The sequence below is a fragment of the Mirounga angustirostris genome, unplaced genomic scaffold, assembly GCF_029215605.1.
Source record: "Mirounga angustirostris isolate CCGP_5_RB_7025 unplaced genomic scaffold, mMirAng1.0.hap1 SCAF_5, whole genome shotgun sequence".
In the NCBI taxonomy this organism is placed as follows: Eukaryota; Metazoa; Chordata; class Mammalia; order Carnivora; family Phocidae; genus Mirounga; species Mirounga angustirostris.
The window spans coordinates 141180759-141193883 of NW_026991713.1; the positions used below are offsets into that span (position 1 = coordinate 141180759).

Consider the following 13125-nt stretch of genomic DNA (forward strand, 5'->3'; position numbering starts at 1 on the left):
TGCTCTCCTCCCTCCCCCCACCCCAGGCTGTGGCCAGGACTTGGCGGGTTTGAAGTAGCTTGCAGCCGTTCCCCTCTGTAGGCTCCAGCTCACGTGTGCTGTGACAGGTGCATGACATGTGGGCTTTAGGGGAGTGAGTTCTAAGTCAGAAGAACTGTTCTCCATCCTTCCCTCATGGTACTGAGCCTTGAGTGGAGGGGCCAGCACCCCCTAACCGTTGTCCCTCTTTGCTGGCGGCAGCATGCAGTAGAGGCGCTGTGGAAGGCCGTGGCGGACCTGCTGCACCCGGAGCGGCCCCCGGAGGCCCGGCACGCGGTGCTGGCTCTGCTGAAGGCCATAGTGCAGGGGCAGGTAACGGGCAGCGGGTCTGTGTGCAGGTGGAGCTGGCCTGGGTGGGGGGGGGGTGACGTCGGGCGGCCACGGACTGCTCCCGCTGTGCCATGCGTGGACTCTGGTCTTTGGGGAGGGCATCTGGTGCCAGGTCTCTGCAGCTCGACTGCCTGAGCGAGCACCCTAGCCTCTCGAACCCGGGGGACCCCGGGCAAGTCACTGTAGTAGCCTCCACCTCCTCTCCCTTAGAATGGGGATGGCTGTTTTTCCTGCCTCCTCTGGAATGTTTTGGGGTGTCGATGAGGCTGTTCATGCCAAATGATGGGGATGTGCCCACCATGAGAGACGGGTGGCCTCTGGATGCCCTCATGCCCCCGGCCTGGGCCTGGGCCTCTGTCCATGGCTCACTGTGCTCCGGGCTGTGGCCATGCTGCTCTGAGCCTCTCCTAGAACCGCAGGCGGCCTCTGCACTCCTGCCTGGAAGGCTCCCTTCCGTCTGGTGCGTTTCCTCCAACCCTCCACACCCCTGCTGCGTGGAGAGGCCTGTCTCCTTGCAGAGTAGTCAGACCGTTTTTGTCACGTGCGGGCACAAGCACGTCTCTTCTTGGCCATGAGCCCCAGGAGGGCTGGAACTGCATTGTCCCCTGCTGTTCACCCACCGCTGTACCCAGAGCTTGCACACAGTAGGCGCTGTGCGCACGAGTGCACATGCACGTGCGCACGCGTACACACGCACACACACATTGCACACAGGTGCTGTACACACGAGTGCACATGCACGCGCGCGTGTACACACACACACACACACTTTATCTGGAGCCGCTCCGATGTGCCCAGTTTGTTGTTTACAGCCAGTGCCTGTGGGAAGGAGAAGGGGTCCCAGGGTCGGGAGTCCTAGAGCCCCCTGTACTTGGACTGTGTATGGCTGTGTGGGAAACCCCACTGGCGGGGGTCCTGGCAGGACTGCTGAGCATGTGCTTCTATCTTCAGGGGGACCGCTTGGGCGTTCTCAGGGCCCTCTTCTTTAAGGTCATCAAGGATTACCCCTCTAATGAAGACCTCCACGAGAGACTGGAAGTGTTCAAGGCCCTCACGGACAATGGGAGACACATCACCTACTTGGAAGAAGAACTGGGTGGGTGCCACAGTGGCTGTGGGGTTTCTCTGGCTTGGGGGATCCCGTTGAACCCTGGATGCCAGAAGGCTGCTGAGGTGCAGAGGGGGTGCTGCAGTTTACAAGGATGGCCTGCAGAGGGCGCGGCACCACGAGGTTCTGCTTGCCCAGGTGCGGCCTGGAGTAGCCAACGGTCTCCTGGGGAGCTTGTTAGAGATGGACAGTCCTGGGCTTCTCTCCAGACCTGCTGGCTCAGAGTCCCTGGGGAGTGAGGCCTACTAGGTGGGCAGGAGGTGGTCCGAGTTCTGTTGTAGGGAGAGTGTGCTGCTGACCCAGGCGTCAGCCTGTATTTTATCCAGGGTACCCTGAGGTTTCTGGGGGCTGGGGCCGCCTCTTTGTGTTTTCTTGGGTCTCTCTGTGCCCTGGGCCTGACCTCCTAGCCCTCCCCTTGGCTGGCCTTCCTCTCTGTTGTCCTGATGGGGTGACGTTTCTGTGGGTCTTGAGGTTTCATGTCACCGCTGTGAGGAGAAGAGGAAAGAGGAGGAAGTCAGTCTGACTGGGGCCCAGAGATGGGCTTCAGCTGTCTCCAGGACAGGTGCTGACTGGCGGCCATGCTCAGGTTTTCTAAGGTGATTTGGCCAGTGGCCAAGCGTGGCTTTTGTCCCTGTTGAGAGAGTCTCAGGGAGGGGTAGAGGGCCAGGAATCTGCCTCCTAGACACGTGCCCAGCGATGCTCGCACAGCCCAGCCTCGGGGGCCCGGGCTCTGAGCATCCAACACACAAACCCCGCTACTGCCTCTCAACCTGGACCCCCTCAGTGCCTCCTGGGGGCTGGTAAATTTCAGAGTCCGAGCTGACAGTCCGAGCCTCCGTCGGCCTGCACATGGCCTGCTATTGCATGGGGGCAGGTGACGTGGCTGACAGCAGCGGAAGGGACCGGGGTGTTTTCCTGGGGAGGAGTTGAGTAGGCAGTACACCGCCCTTCTCTTCTTCTTCCTCAGCTGGGTTTGTCCTGCAGTGGATGGACGTCGGCCTGTCCTCAGAATTCCTGCTGGTACTTGTGAACTTGGTTAAATTCAACAGCTGCTACCTGGATGAATACATTGCATCAATGGTCCAGTAAGAAGAGTTCCAATAACGTCCTTCTGATCATAGTCCTGCTGCCTTGTGCGCTGCGTGTAGCTCTGCAGTGTGACTAAAGCTGCTGGAATCAGCAAACAGTCGGAGATGCTGGGAGCAGCGTAGCCGCCCTTTGCTTAACATTTATAGAACGATAGCATTTTCTCTTTACTAGACAAGTTACGTTAGCTGAAGTTTCTTTTTTTTTTAAAGATTTTATTTATTTATCAGAGAGAGAGAGAGAGAGAGAGGCAGGCGGAGGGAGAAGCAGGCTCCTTGCTGAGCAAGGAGCCCGATGTGGGACTCAATCCCAGGACCCTGGGATCATGACCTGAGCCGAAGGCAGAGGCTTAACCGACTGAGCCACCCAGGTGTCCCTAGCCGAGGTTTCTGTATCGTCGTTTTTGTTGTTGTTTGTTCACGTACTCTGGGAGCCGTGAGGGCAGGGGCTGGGTCTTGCTGGTGCTTTCCAGCCAGCGCTGAGCAGTGGTTGGCCCAGGGCAGGCACCTGCTTGTCTGTGGGTGAGTGGAGCCGTCAGGGGGTCGAGTTCTTGATTTAACTGACTTGTAGAGTCACCATAAGGTGAGACGGAGCCATGCAGTCTCTTGAGAAACATATCCTTCTGCTGACTTTTCGCTTCCTCTAACAGTATGATCTGCCTGCTGTGTGTCCAGACCGTGTCATCCGTGGACATAGAGGTTAGTAGCTGGTCCTCCCCAGGGTTGGTTCCTCTCACCCTCCTTCTGGGCGGGCCGGGTGGCGGAGTGCTTGAAACCCCAGCTCTGGGGTCAAGCCCTGCACTGCCCCTCACTGGTTGTGTGGCCCTGGGCTAGCTGCTTGGCCTCTCTGGTACTCAGGACTCTGCAGTAAGGGTGGTTGGTTGGATGACCTCCGTCGTGGGGTCATAGTTTTCAGGATGGGGTGACCTACAGTGACGGTGATGCTCACTCACTCTTGCTGTTCTAAGGAAGGCTGCTTTGGCAGTGGGGAGGGGCGGCAGTCACCAACCAAAGGAGGGTGGGCAGGAGGCTAGGGGGTCACCTCCCTGCGGGCGGGAGGCAGGGCAGGGCCGGCATGACCCCTATCCCCCCTCCCCAGGTCTCCCTGCAGGTGCTGGATGCCGTGGTCTGTTACAACTGCCTGCCGGCTGAGAGCCTCCCCTTGTTCATCGTCACCCTCTGCCGTACCATCAACGTCAAGGAGCTCTGTGAGCCTTGCTGGAAGGTGGGGGTCTGAACTGTTGTTCTGGAGAGTTCTTCCCTGGATGAAGTTAAAAGTCAGGCACGTGGATAGGACAGGGGCCATGCTGTGTTCAGGGAATGGCCATCTGCCCTGTTGAGGGGAATCCAGTAACATTTTCCCAGGGGGCTGAGCTGAGGCCAGGGTTTTAGCAGCATTTTGAAAATTCTACAGCCTCTGTGTTTGGGAGGAGGTGGTGGAGAAGCGGCTGGACGCAGAGCGCTTCAGAGCGGTGGCTGTGCGAGGCTGGCCCCCGGGGCCTGGGGCTTCTTTCTGCCCATCTCTGACGGCGGTGCATTCTGTTTCCCAGCTGATGCGTAACCTCCTGGGCACCCATCTGGGCCACAGTGCCATCTACAACATGTGTCGTATCATGGAGGACAGGCGAGTGTGCGCCAGGCCTGGGGCGGACCCGGGCGGGCCAGGTGGCTTGGGTCAGCTGCCACAAAGCCTTCTCCAGGGGGCTGAGAGCTTTCCTGTCCCTTTGAGGTGGCTGCTTCGGAAGCTTGCGCTAGAGTTAGAGCTTACATCCCGTGTGCCTGCCCTGTAAGAGCAGGGAGCTTGGGGAGGCTACATGGGCTCCCCTGACACGTGGTCTTCCTGCGGATTGTTCCAGAGCCTACATGGAAGATGCCCCGCTGCTGAGAGGGGCTGTGTTCTTTGTGGGCATGGCTCTCTGGGGAGCACACCGACTCTACTCCCTCAAGAACTCCCCGACGTCCGTGCTGCCATCGTTTTATGAGGTGACTGGGTTTGTGCACCATAGTAGCTGGGTGGGGCGGGGGGAGGCGCAGCTTTTGGTCACTTGCTTTGCATCTTGGAGACCATGAAGTTTAGGACTCTTGGAAGGATTTATATTATTTTTATAAAGATTTTATTTATTTGACAGAGACAGGGAACACAAGCAGGGGGAGTGGGAGAGAGAAAAGCAGGCTTCCCAGAGCAGGGAGCCTGATGCGGGGCTCGATCCCAGGACCCTGAGACCATGACCCGAGCCAAAGGCAGACGCTCCACGACTGAGCCCCCCAGGCACCCAGGAGGGTTTTATTTTATTTATTTATTTATTTGTTTTTATTTATTATTATTTTTTTAAAGATTTTATTTGTTTATTTGATGGAGAGTGACAGAGCGAGAGCAGGAACACAAGCGGGGGGAGTGGGAGAGGGAGAAGCAGGCTCCCCGCGGAGCAGGGAGCCCGATGCGGGGCTCGATCCCAGGACCCTGGGATCCTGACCTGAGCCGAAGGCAGATGCTTAACAACTGAGCCACCCAGGAGCCCCAAGGGTTTTATTTTTAAGTAAGGTTCTGTCTTACGGGTTTCACCTCGTGTAGATCAGCATCAGAACTGCTTCAGACTCCCCGAGGTGGCGGTTTTATCTCGGCAAGCACTGGTCTTGCTCTTGCTCTAGAGAGAGGCCCGAGATGTAGCTTCTGTGTCCGTGGTGCCCGCTGGCGTTCCGGGCACTTGCTGTACACGTTCTAACGCGTGGGCAGGGCGCCCTGTGAGCCGGGCCCGGGTGCCCGGTGCTGCACAGTGTCCCGAGCCTCGTCCCTCCTGCCGCGACCCACTTCTCGGGCGGTGGAGGGCGTGGTCTTTGCCCTCAGTTTGCAGGGGTAGCACTCTGGGTCTCTAGGCTGGTGAGCCAGTGGCCCAGGATCGGCAGCGAGTGGTCTGGCTGAGTCCAGCCCTTTGGAGCCGGGGTAGAAAGACTGTTTCTGGGCTCCTGAGAGACTTCTTCTGTGGCCCGTGAGAGACGTGTGGGGAGCAGGTCTGGGAGAGGTGGTCCTGAGGGCCATGGGATGGGGGGCTTGCCGGGCAGGAGCGGGAAGCGGCTGACCACTGTGTGTTCCCTGGGTCTCTTGTTCCAGGCCATGACCTGTCCAAACGAGGTGGTGTCCTACGAAATCGTCCTCTCTATAACCAGACTCATCAAGAAGTACCGGAGGGAGCTCCAGGCTGTGGCGTGGGACATCCTGCTGAACATCATGGAGCGCCTGCTTCAGCAGCTCCAGGTGAGGCGGCCAGAAGGCCGTGGGCACCGGGGGATGGGGGGGACTGGGATGGTGGGCTGGTAGGCCATGGGGCCCTTGCTGGGGCGGCTGGGGGCCTGCGGCTCATCTCCCGATGAGGAGCGCTCTCCCTCTGTGCCTGCCCCGCCACGTGCTCGGACAGCTCCTTGCACTCTCACCTGCTGAAGATGCTGGCTTTGACGCTGCTCCGTGCTTTGGGAACGCAGGTGGGCGAGGGGTGGGTCTGGTGTCACTTGAGGCCAGAAGGGTAATGGGATGGCTCCCACTTTGCCGCAACTTTGGCTGAAGTACTAGCGGGGCGGGGAGGGGAGGACATGGTGCAGCGCGGGGACTGCAGTGTCTAGCATGGGCTTGGGGCGGGGGTCTCCCCAGGGGCCTCCCTGGGGAGCGGGGCAGGGTCTCCCCCGGGGGCGGGGTGGGGGCGGGGCCCAGGGACCGGGGCCCGTGCTTGGGGATGGGCGTGGCCAGGCTAGTGGACTGAGGACTGGACTGTCGTTCCTCAGGGTCTGGCTGCTGGACCGACCGCTGTCACCCACCAGCTAGCCAGGCCCTGCTTCACTCTGGAGTGGCAGGTTGGGAGGCCACAGCCCTGGGGCCTCTAGGAGGAGATGTTTGAGCCTTAGGGACATGTGAACATCCTCGGAGTCGATCTCTTTAAGGCCTGCTGGATGGGCAAAGCAGGGCTCCCTGGGGCCCTCACTTCCCAAATGAGCGAGAAGGGCCCGGCTGCCTCGTGTCCCAGCGGGAAGGCCTGAGGGGTGTCTGCATGCAGCTCGCTGGAGCTCAGGACTCAGGCCGAGTCCTTGAGGGGAGCTGAAGTCACCCCTCTGTGACTGCACTTTTGTGTTGCAGAGCCTGGACAGCCCGGAGCTCAGAGCCATCGTCCACGACCTGCTGACCACAGTGGAAGAGCTGTGTGACCAGAACGAGTTCCACGGCTCTCAGGAGAGATACTTTGAGCTCGTTGAGCGATGCGCAGACCAGAGGCCTGTAAGATCACTTCTCCCCCAACTTGGCGGGGCCTTTGGTGCTCGCGCAAGAGGGTGGTTGAGGGTTGGCTGCTGGGGGAGCGGTGGGACGCCGCGGCTGAAATGGCTCTGTGTGAGTTTGAATTGAAGGGCTGGCCGGCAGGCTCCTGCTTTCCCGGGAAGTCTGCTAGGGCGTCAGCGGGTTGACTGCGTGTGGGACGGTCAGACAGGCGCTAGCTGAACCGTCGGCTTCCTCCCACCTGTGCGGAGGAAGGTGCTGGCTGGCTCCGTGGAGACTTGTTGCTTGGTGCGTCTGCACACCAGGCAGCAGGAAGCGCTCGTGCCAGAAACCCACAGCCTGATGCCAAGGCTCTTGTGTGGGTCTTTAAGTGAATTCTCACCGCTATTAGCGCCTTTGTTGTGTGGATTGCCCACCTGGGGAAGTGGCTGGCATTTGTAAGCAGAACTGCCCCCCCCCCCGGGGGGGGGGGGGTCAGCAGCCCGGCCGGCCATGAGTGTAGGAAAACCTCCTCGGAGCAGAGCAGCTCATTAACGCCAGGCTTTTTCTTCCACAGGAGTCCTCCCTCTTAAACTTAATAACCTACAGGGCGCAGTCAATCCATCCGGCGAAGGACGGCTGGATTCACAACCTGCAGTTGCTGATGGAGAGATTCTTCAGGTAGGGAGCCTTCGGGGGCCAGCCTGCCCCCTGGAGCCCAGGCTTGGTCTGGTCAGGGTTTTCCTTTCTCATTCTTGGAAGGAGTGGTAGCAGGTTGGTCTTCCGGTAGGATAGAGTCCTCTGAGGCACCTGCGTGTGCTTGCTCCTGTGGAGTGGTCGTCTAGAAAGATGCTGCTCTGGGGGCTGAGCGCTCTGTCCCGTCGCCCCGTGTTTGGTCTGGATGTTCACAAGCCAGGCCCCATGAGGGCGGAGTCCTCAGTGGCTCTCCCCTGCCGCAGAGGCGTGTGGGCCTGGGGCGCAGGGTGCAGGGTGAGCTGGGGCCTGGTGCCCCCTACCCCGGCCCCAGCAGGTGTGCCCTGCCCCCAGGAATGAATCCCGCAGTGCCGTTCGCATCAAGGTGCTGGATGTCCTGTCCTTCGTGCTGCTCATCAACAGGCAGTTCTATGAGGTGCGAGTCCTGCTGGGGGGTGTGTGGGGGGGATGCCCTGGGGTCAGTGGGCTCGAGGGGTGGGGTCTCTGCGAGCCTCCTGGGTCTGCCCTGGACTTGGGGTCCAACAGGTGCCTTTCTGTGGCAGGCTCTCTTAACAGGCTTGGTTCACCCCCTGTTTGCGCACTTGGATGTTCATTCCTGCCTCCCGCCAGGCCTATGCTGGGCCTAGAGTCGCGGGGCTGCCCTCAGGGATCATGGGCCTGCTCGGGACCTAGAACAAAAGTTCTGAGCAGAGTCTCCTGTTAGGGAAGTTTTCTTTTCGTTTTTGTGCTCACACTCTCTAGTCCCAGCCCGACCACTGTGGTTCCATGTCTTGCCTTCCTCTCTACTGTTCGTTCTTTCCCTCCGGTCTGTCCTTTATTTGGTCTGTGGCTAGAGTGCATCCTTCAGACACGTTTGCATGCCCCTTGCTCGCATGCCCGTTCCCCTAGGAGCTGCACTTCAGGCGCTGTGTGGCTTCAGGGCAGCCTCACCAGCATTTCTGGTGTTCCCAGCACCGGTCTGCCCACTCCTTCCCTCTTAGCCTTCCTTTTTCCTGTATCTCTGTCCCTTGGAGTCCAGTTCAGTGATGCCTCTTCCAGGAAGCCCCTCTGGGTTCTCAGTTTCCTCATGTCAGGGTCGGTCTTGTCCTGCTCTCTGCTGCTGTGGTGCTTTGTACCTCCCTCTGAAAGCTGTCGTCACATTGCCCATCACAGCGGACCCTGTGATGTCAGGGACAGGGTCTTCCTACCCCAGGCGCACGCACATGGGGGCCCACCGCTGTGACATTGAATGGGCAGCAGCTAGCCAGGACACTCGGTGCATCGGGCCTGTGGGCCTGGGCCCCTGAGGGGCTGTGCAGAGCGCCCCTCAGGTGCTGCCACATCCCTGCCACACGTGACTCACCGCCCCCCCCCTCCCCCGGCTTGTGCTGCCCCAGGAGGAGCTGATCAGCTCAGTGGTCATCTCCCAGCTCTCCCACGTCCCCGAGGACAAAGACCCCCAAGTCCGGAAACTGGCCACCCAGTTGCTGGTGGACCTGGCCGAAGGCTGTCATACCCACCACTTCAACAGCCTGCTGGACATTGTGGAAAAGGTGAGGGCTGCTCGAGCCCGGGGCTCTGGGTACCTGGGCTGCCAGAGGGGCCCCAGTTTATGGCCAAGCCCCGCAGCAGCACTGGCCCCTGGACCTCCTGTCCCCATTCTCCGCAGAGCGATGGGCTGTGTCTCAGGCAGGGCTCCCCTCCCAGCAGGGATGTGGCCGGGCTGGCACTGGGGCGGGTCCTGGGAGACACCTGTGGCCGTGCCCCACGGGAGCTGGGCTGGGCACTGGGGCTTGGGCGCATTGTCCTTCTGCATAACTAGCGTGTTCTTCTCTTAACTGTGAAATACACGCTTTCTGAATGGTCCCTCAGGTGTGTAAAATGCAGCTTTTGAGAAATAAAGGAGAAAGTATTGGGTCTGACCAGTGCCGCTGGAGGGAGCCCCGAGCCAGGGAGCTGAATCCACATTTTCTCTCTAAAGGTGATTGCCCGCTCCCTTTCTCCACCCCCTGAGCTGGAGGAGAGAGATGTGGCGGCGTACTCAGCCTCCTTAGAGGATGTGAAGACCGCCGTCTTGGGGCTCCTGGTCATCCTTCAGGTGGGCCTCTGCTCTTCTGGGAGGGCGCGCCAACCAGGCGCCCCTTGGAATGCTGCTCTGCAGGGACACGTCTCTGGGGAGACCAGGGCAGTCCCTGGGGGTCGCAGATGGCAGCCCGGTGTGACCCGGACTCCTTGTCCCAGCATGGGGGCTCGTGAGGGCTGCAGGGCCAGTCTTTGCAGAGATGCCCCCAAGCTAGGGCTGCCCCCCCCCCCCCGCCAGCTCTCACCACCGCTGCCGAGGTGGGGAGGCCTGCTGTCCGTTTTGGCCCTGTGGTTGCGGGATGATTTTAGTAGCTTTGTTGAGAGATACAGTTCACGTACCAGAGAATTGATGCACTTCAAGCGTGTAATCCAGTGGATTTTCCAGTATCTCCACAGACTTGTGTGGCCATCGCTGCATCACTGCAACTTTAGAACGTCTTCTTTCCCCAGAAGGGACGCCACACCCATTAGCAGTCCCTCCCCATTCCCCCTCGGCACCCTGGCCCCTGGCAACCACCAGTTCATTGTGTGTCTTGTGGATCTTCCTGCTCCGGACGTTTCATAATGATGGACTTGTGCAGTGTGCGCTCTGAGTGTCTCAAGGCTCACCTGGCTGGTAGCAGGGCTCAGTGCTTTGCTCGGATGGCTCGTCGTCCCTCGTGTGGATTTGCCGTCTTTGCTTATCGGTTCCTGTGCTGACGGACACTGGGTGGCTCCACCTTTGGGCCACTGTGAATCCCACCACGGTGAACGTCCGTGCGCCAGTGTGTGGACATGGGTTTTCACTTCTCTTGGGTGCACGCCTGCGAGTGGACTTGCCGGCTCGGATGGCGACCCTGGGCGTAATCATTTGAGGAGCGGCCAGACTGTCTTCCACAGGGGCCGCTCCATCTCCGGGAGCAGTGCGCAAGGCTGCCCTTCCCCACGTCCTCCCCAGCACGCGGATCTTGTGCTTCTCTGGAGCGTAGCCGGGCCGCTATGCGTAAAGTGCTGCTCCCTGTGGTCTGGTCCGCATGCCCCTCGTGAGGAGGATGAGCACCTCCTCCGGTGCCTGTTGGCCATTTGTATGTCGTCTTTGGGGAAACGTCTGTTCGGATCTTCTCATTTTTTAACGGGATCATTTGTCTTTTTACTGAGTTGTGAGAGGACTTTGTGTGTCGTGGATGAGTTTGTTGTCAGGGGTTGGCGCTTGCCTCCCTGCACCGCGGCCGGCCTCCCGTGCTCCCAGGCCCGCCTGGGCCCCTTCACGCCCCCAGCCGGCCCCCGCCTGGGCTCTGCTGCTGGCCGCCAGGCCTGTCACTGACTCTCCGCGTCACAGTGTCACTCAAGCTCACAGGCCAGCATCAGTATTACGTAAAATGTTGTACTTGAACCACTGGCCTCAAATGCTTCTCTTTCACACAGTGTCTCCTAACGCTTACACGGGATGGTTATTTCCTGGTGCAGAAGTTTGAAGTGTTTGCAGAAAGCTGGCTGGCACCTCCGTGGCCTTCCGTCACCTCCGTGGCCTCCTGTCACGGGAACCCGGCCCCCTTTAGACCTCTGGTGGGTGAGGGAGTGCACTGGCCTGAGCGAGCCCAGACTCCTGCCTCTGAGAAGCTGGGAAGGTGGTCCGTTGCCCTCACTTGGAACTCCAGCCCTGCAGACCGGGGGCCACAGTACCACGCTGTTGGCTAGCTGAGGCAAAGTCCTGGGTCAGGCGGTTCTTGTTTAAAAAGTAATCTGCATCCGCGTGAAACACACAAGTAGCGTGAACATAGCGAAGACTTAGATTGCATTTGTCTTTCCTGCCAGAACAGGCAAGCCCGGCTGTAGCTGTCCCTGCGGTGCTTTCTGAATAGGCCTGAGCATTGTGTCCAACTCCCACTACCCCCTCTCTTTTTTTTGTTAATTTTTCTTGAACAAGAACACCAATGATCTATGTTTTAAGGCCCCGCTGCTCTCCTCAAGAGTACCACAAGCCATGGAGGGGTCGCTCTGGCTGCAGCTGGACCCCCAGCTCCTGGCCAGCCCATGCCACCCCGCGGCACCCCCCACGCCAAGGTCTTACCTGGCCTCTCCTGGGCTCACCTGTCAGGGAGGGGGCTCGCTGTGGGGATGACAGGCCTGGATCACGCCCTGGAGCCGATGGGGCCTCGCTCACCCCTGGTCTGTCCTGCTCTGCAGGTGGCAGGAGAATGTGCTTTTGGCTCACAGGTCCCCGTTGCACATGTTGCAGAGATTTATTAGTGGATTCCCTGCTGCTGACACAAACATGTTGTTTTTGATTTTTTGCCGTAACAGTGTGCACACGTGGGAGCGTCCACGGGATAAAGTCCCGGGAGCGGAGTTAGCAGCCTGAAGGCTTTGTGTGTTGTCCAGTCACTCCGGAGAGTTTGTCCTGTTCCTCTCCTCCTGGGCACCGGGGCGCTGGCTCCCTGGCTGTCTTTCAGCCTCCTGCCCTTGAAGTGACCGGCACGCTCTCTCTGCAGACCAAGCTGTACGCCTTGCCTGCCAGCCATGCGGTGCGTGTGTATGAGACGCTCGTCAGCCACATGGAGCTGCACTACAGGCACGACTATGCCCTGCCCATCGCAAGCAGCATCCGGCTGCAGGTATGACGGGGCTGGTGGCTGTCCGTGGCTCTGGGTGCCCCCACTGCCGCTCACGGCTGGCCATGGCCAGCTTCCTGGGGGCCTGGTAGTGCCCGCAGGGACCCCAGGCTGGGGAGGTGGCAGGGGGCCCAGGAGGGGTCTCCTGCAGACTGTTCCGTCCTCTGCACCGGCTGTGGCTGCAGCCTTGCCTGGACCTGCTGCCCTTCCCCTTGTCTGTGTCCGCGGGCCGGGCTGAGCCAGGCGGTGGCCCCGGGCGTGGGCGGAGATGGGATTCCATCGCTTTCAGGCGACAGCCCTGTCAGCCCTGGGGCCGCGGTCGGTTGGTGGTGGCAGCTCGCGGCTGCCATTGTAGATGTTGGCACCAGGCTGAGCGGAGGTCACTGGGACGGAAGTCTTGGTCCCTTCCAGAGCCTCTGCGCGGTGGGGCAGCCGTCCGTCATTTGTGCCGCGTGGTTAAGTGACCTGTCGTTCATTGGAGGATGTGCCGGTGGCCTGAGCACAGTTGTGTTTTCCGACACTCGGGGGTGCGGGGCGCTGCCCGGTCAGAGTGTGGGCCGTGCTGTCCCTGTGTCCTGGGGGCAGGCCCTGGGCGCTGTGGGAGGAGGCCAGGAATGGCCGTGTGGTACCACCCGCGCTGCTGCGAACGCGGAGCAGTTGGGATGTGTGTGCTGTTAGCGGGCATGGCCTTTCCCAGAGAGGCTGGCGTGTGAGTGGACGGGCCCGGCGTTGGCCTGGCGTTGGCCCTGCTTCGCTGGACCTCGCTTTCTCCCCACAGGCCTTCGACTTCCTGCTGTTGCTGAGGGCCGACTCGCTGCACCGCCTCGGCCTGCCCAGCAAGGATGGGGCCGTGAGGTTCAGCCCTTACTGTGTCTGCGACGCCATGTGCGTGTCAGCCGTGCCCCCAGCTCCAGGCCGGGGAGCTAGCCCTTCCCTGCCCCGGGGGTGCCCGTGGGTCTG

At 60.3% G+C, this 13125-nt stretch overlaps 1 protein-coding gene across 14 annotated transcripts in view; it reads left to right on the plus strand.

The window, feature by feature from the left end:
* Window positions 1–13125, plus strand: part of TSC2 (TSC complex subunit 2) — a 34094-nt gene that overhangs the window by 3569 nt on the left and 17400 nt on the right. For all 14 annotated transcript variants that reach the window (XM_064592346.1, XM_045874719.3, XM_064592349.1 and 11 more), the window contains exons 4-18: window positions 241–351; window positions 1321–1465; window positions 2445–2562; window positions 3213–3261; window positions 3662–3787; window positions 4113–4186; window positions 4419–4545; window positions 5672–5815; window positions 6686–6823; window positions 7377–7480; window positions 7847–7928; window positions 8890–9045; window positions 9474–9590; window positions 12046–12168; window positions 12944–13050. In XM_064592346.1, coding sequence (XP_064448416.1) covers window positions 241–351; window positions 1321–1465; window positions 2445–2562; window positions 3213–3261; window positions 3662–3787; window positions 4113–4186; window positions 4419–4545; window positions 5672–5815; window positions 6686–6823; window positions 7377–7480; window positions 7847–7928; window positions 8890–9045; window positions 9474–9590; window positions 12046–12168; window positions 12944–13050 — 1721 coding nt within the window. The remainder of the gene's footprint in view (window positions 1–240; window positions 352–1320; window positions 1466–2444; window positions 2563–3212; window positions 3262–3661; window positions 3788–4112; window positions 4187–4418; window positions 4546–5671; window positions 5816–6685; window positions 6824–7376; window positions 7481–7846; window positions 7929–8889; window positions 9046–9473; window positions 9591–12045; window positions 12169–12943; window positions 13051–13125) is intronic.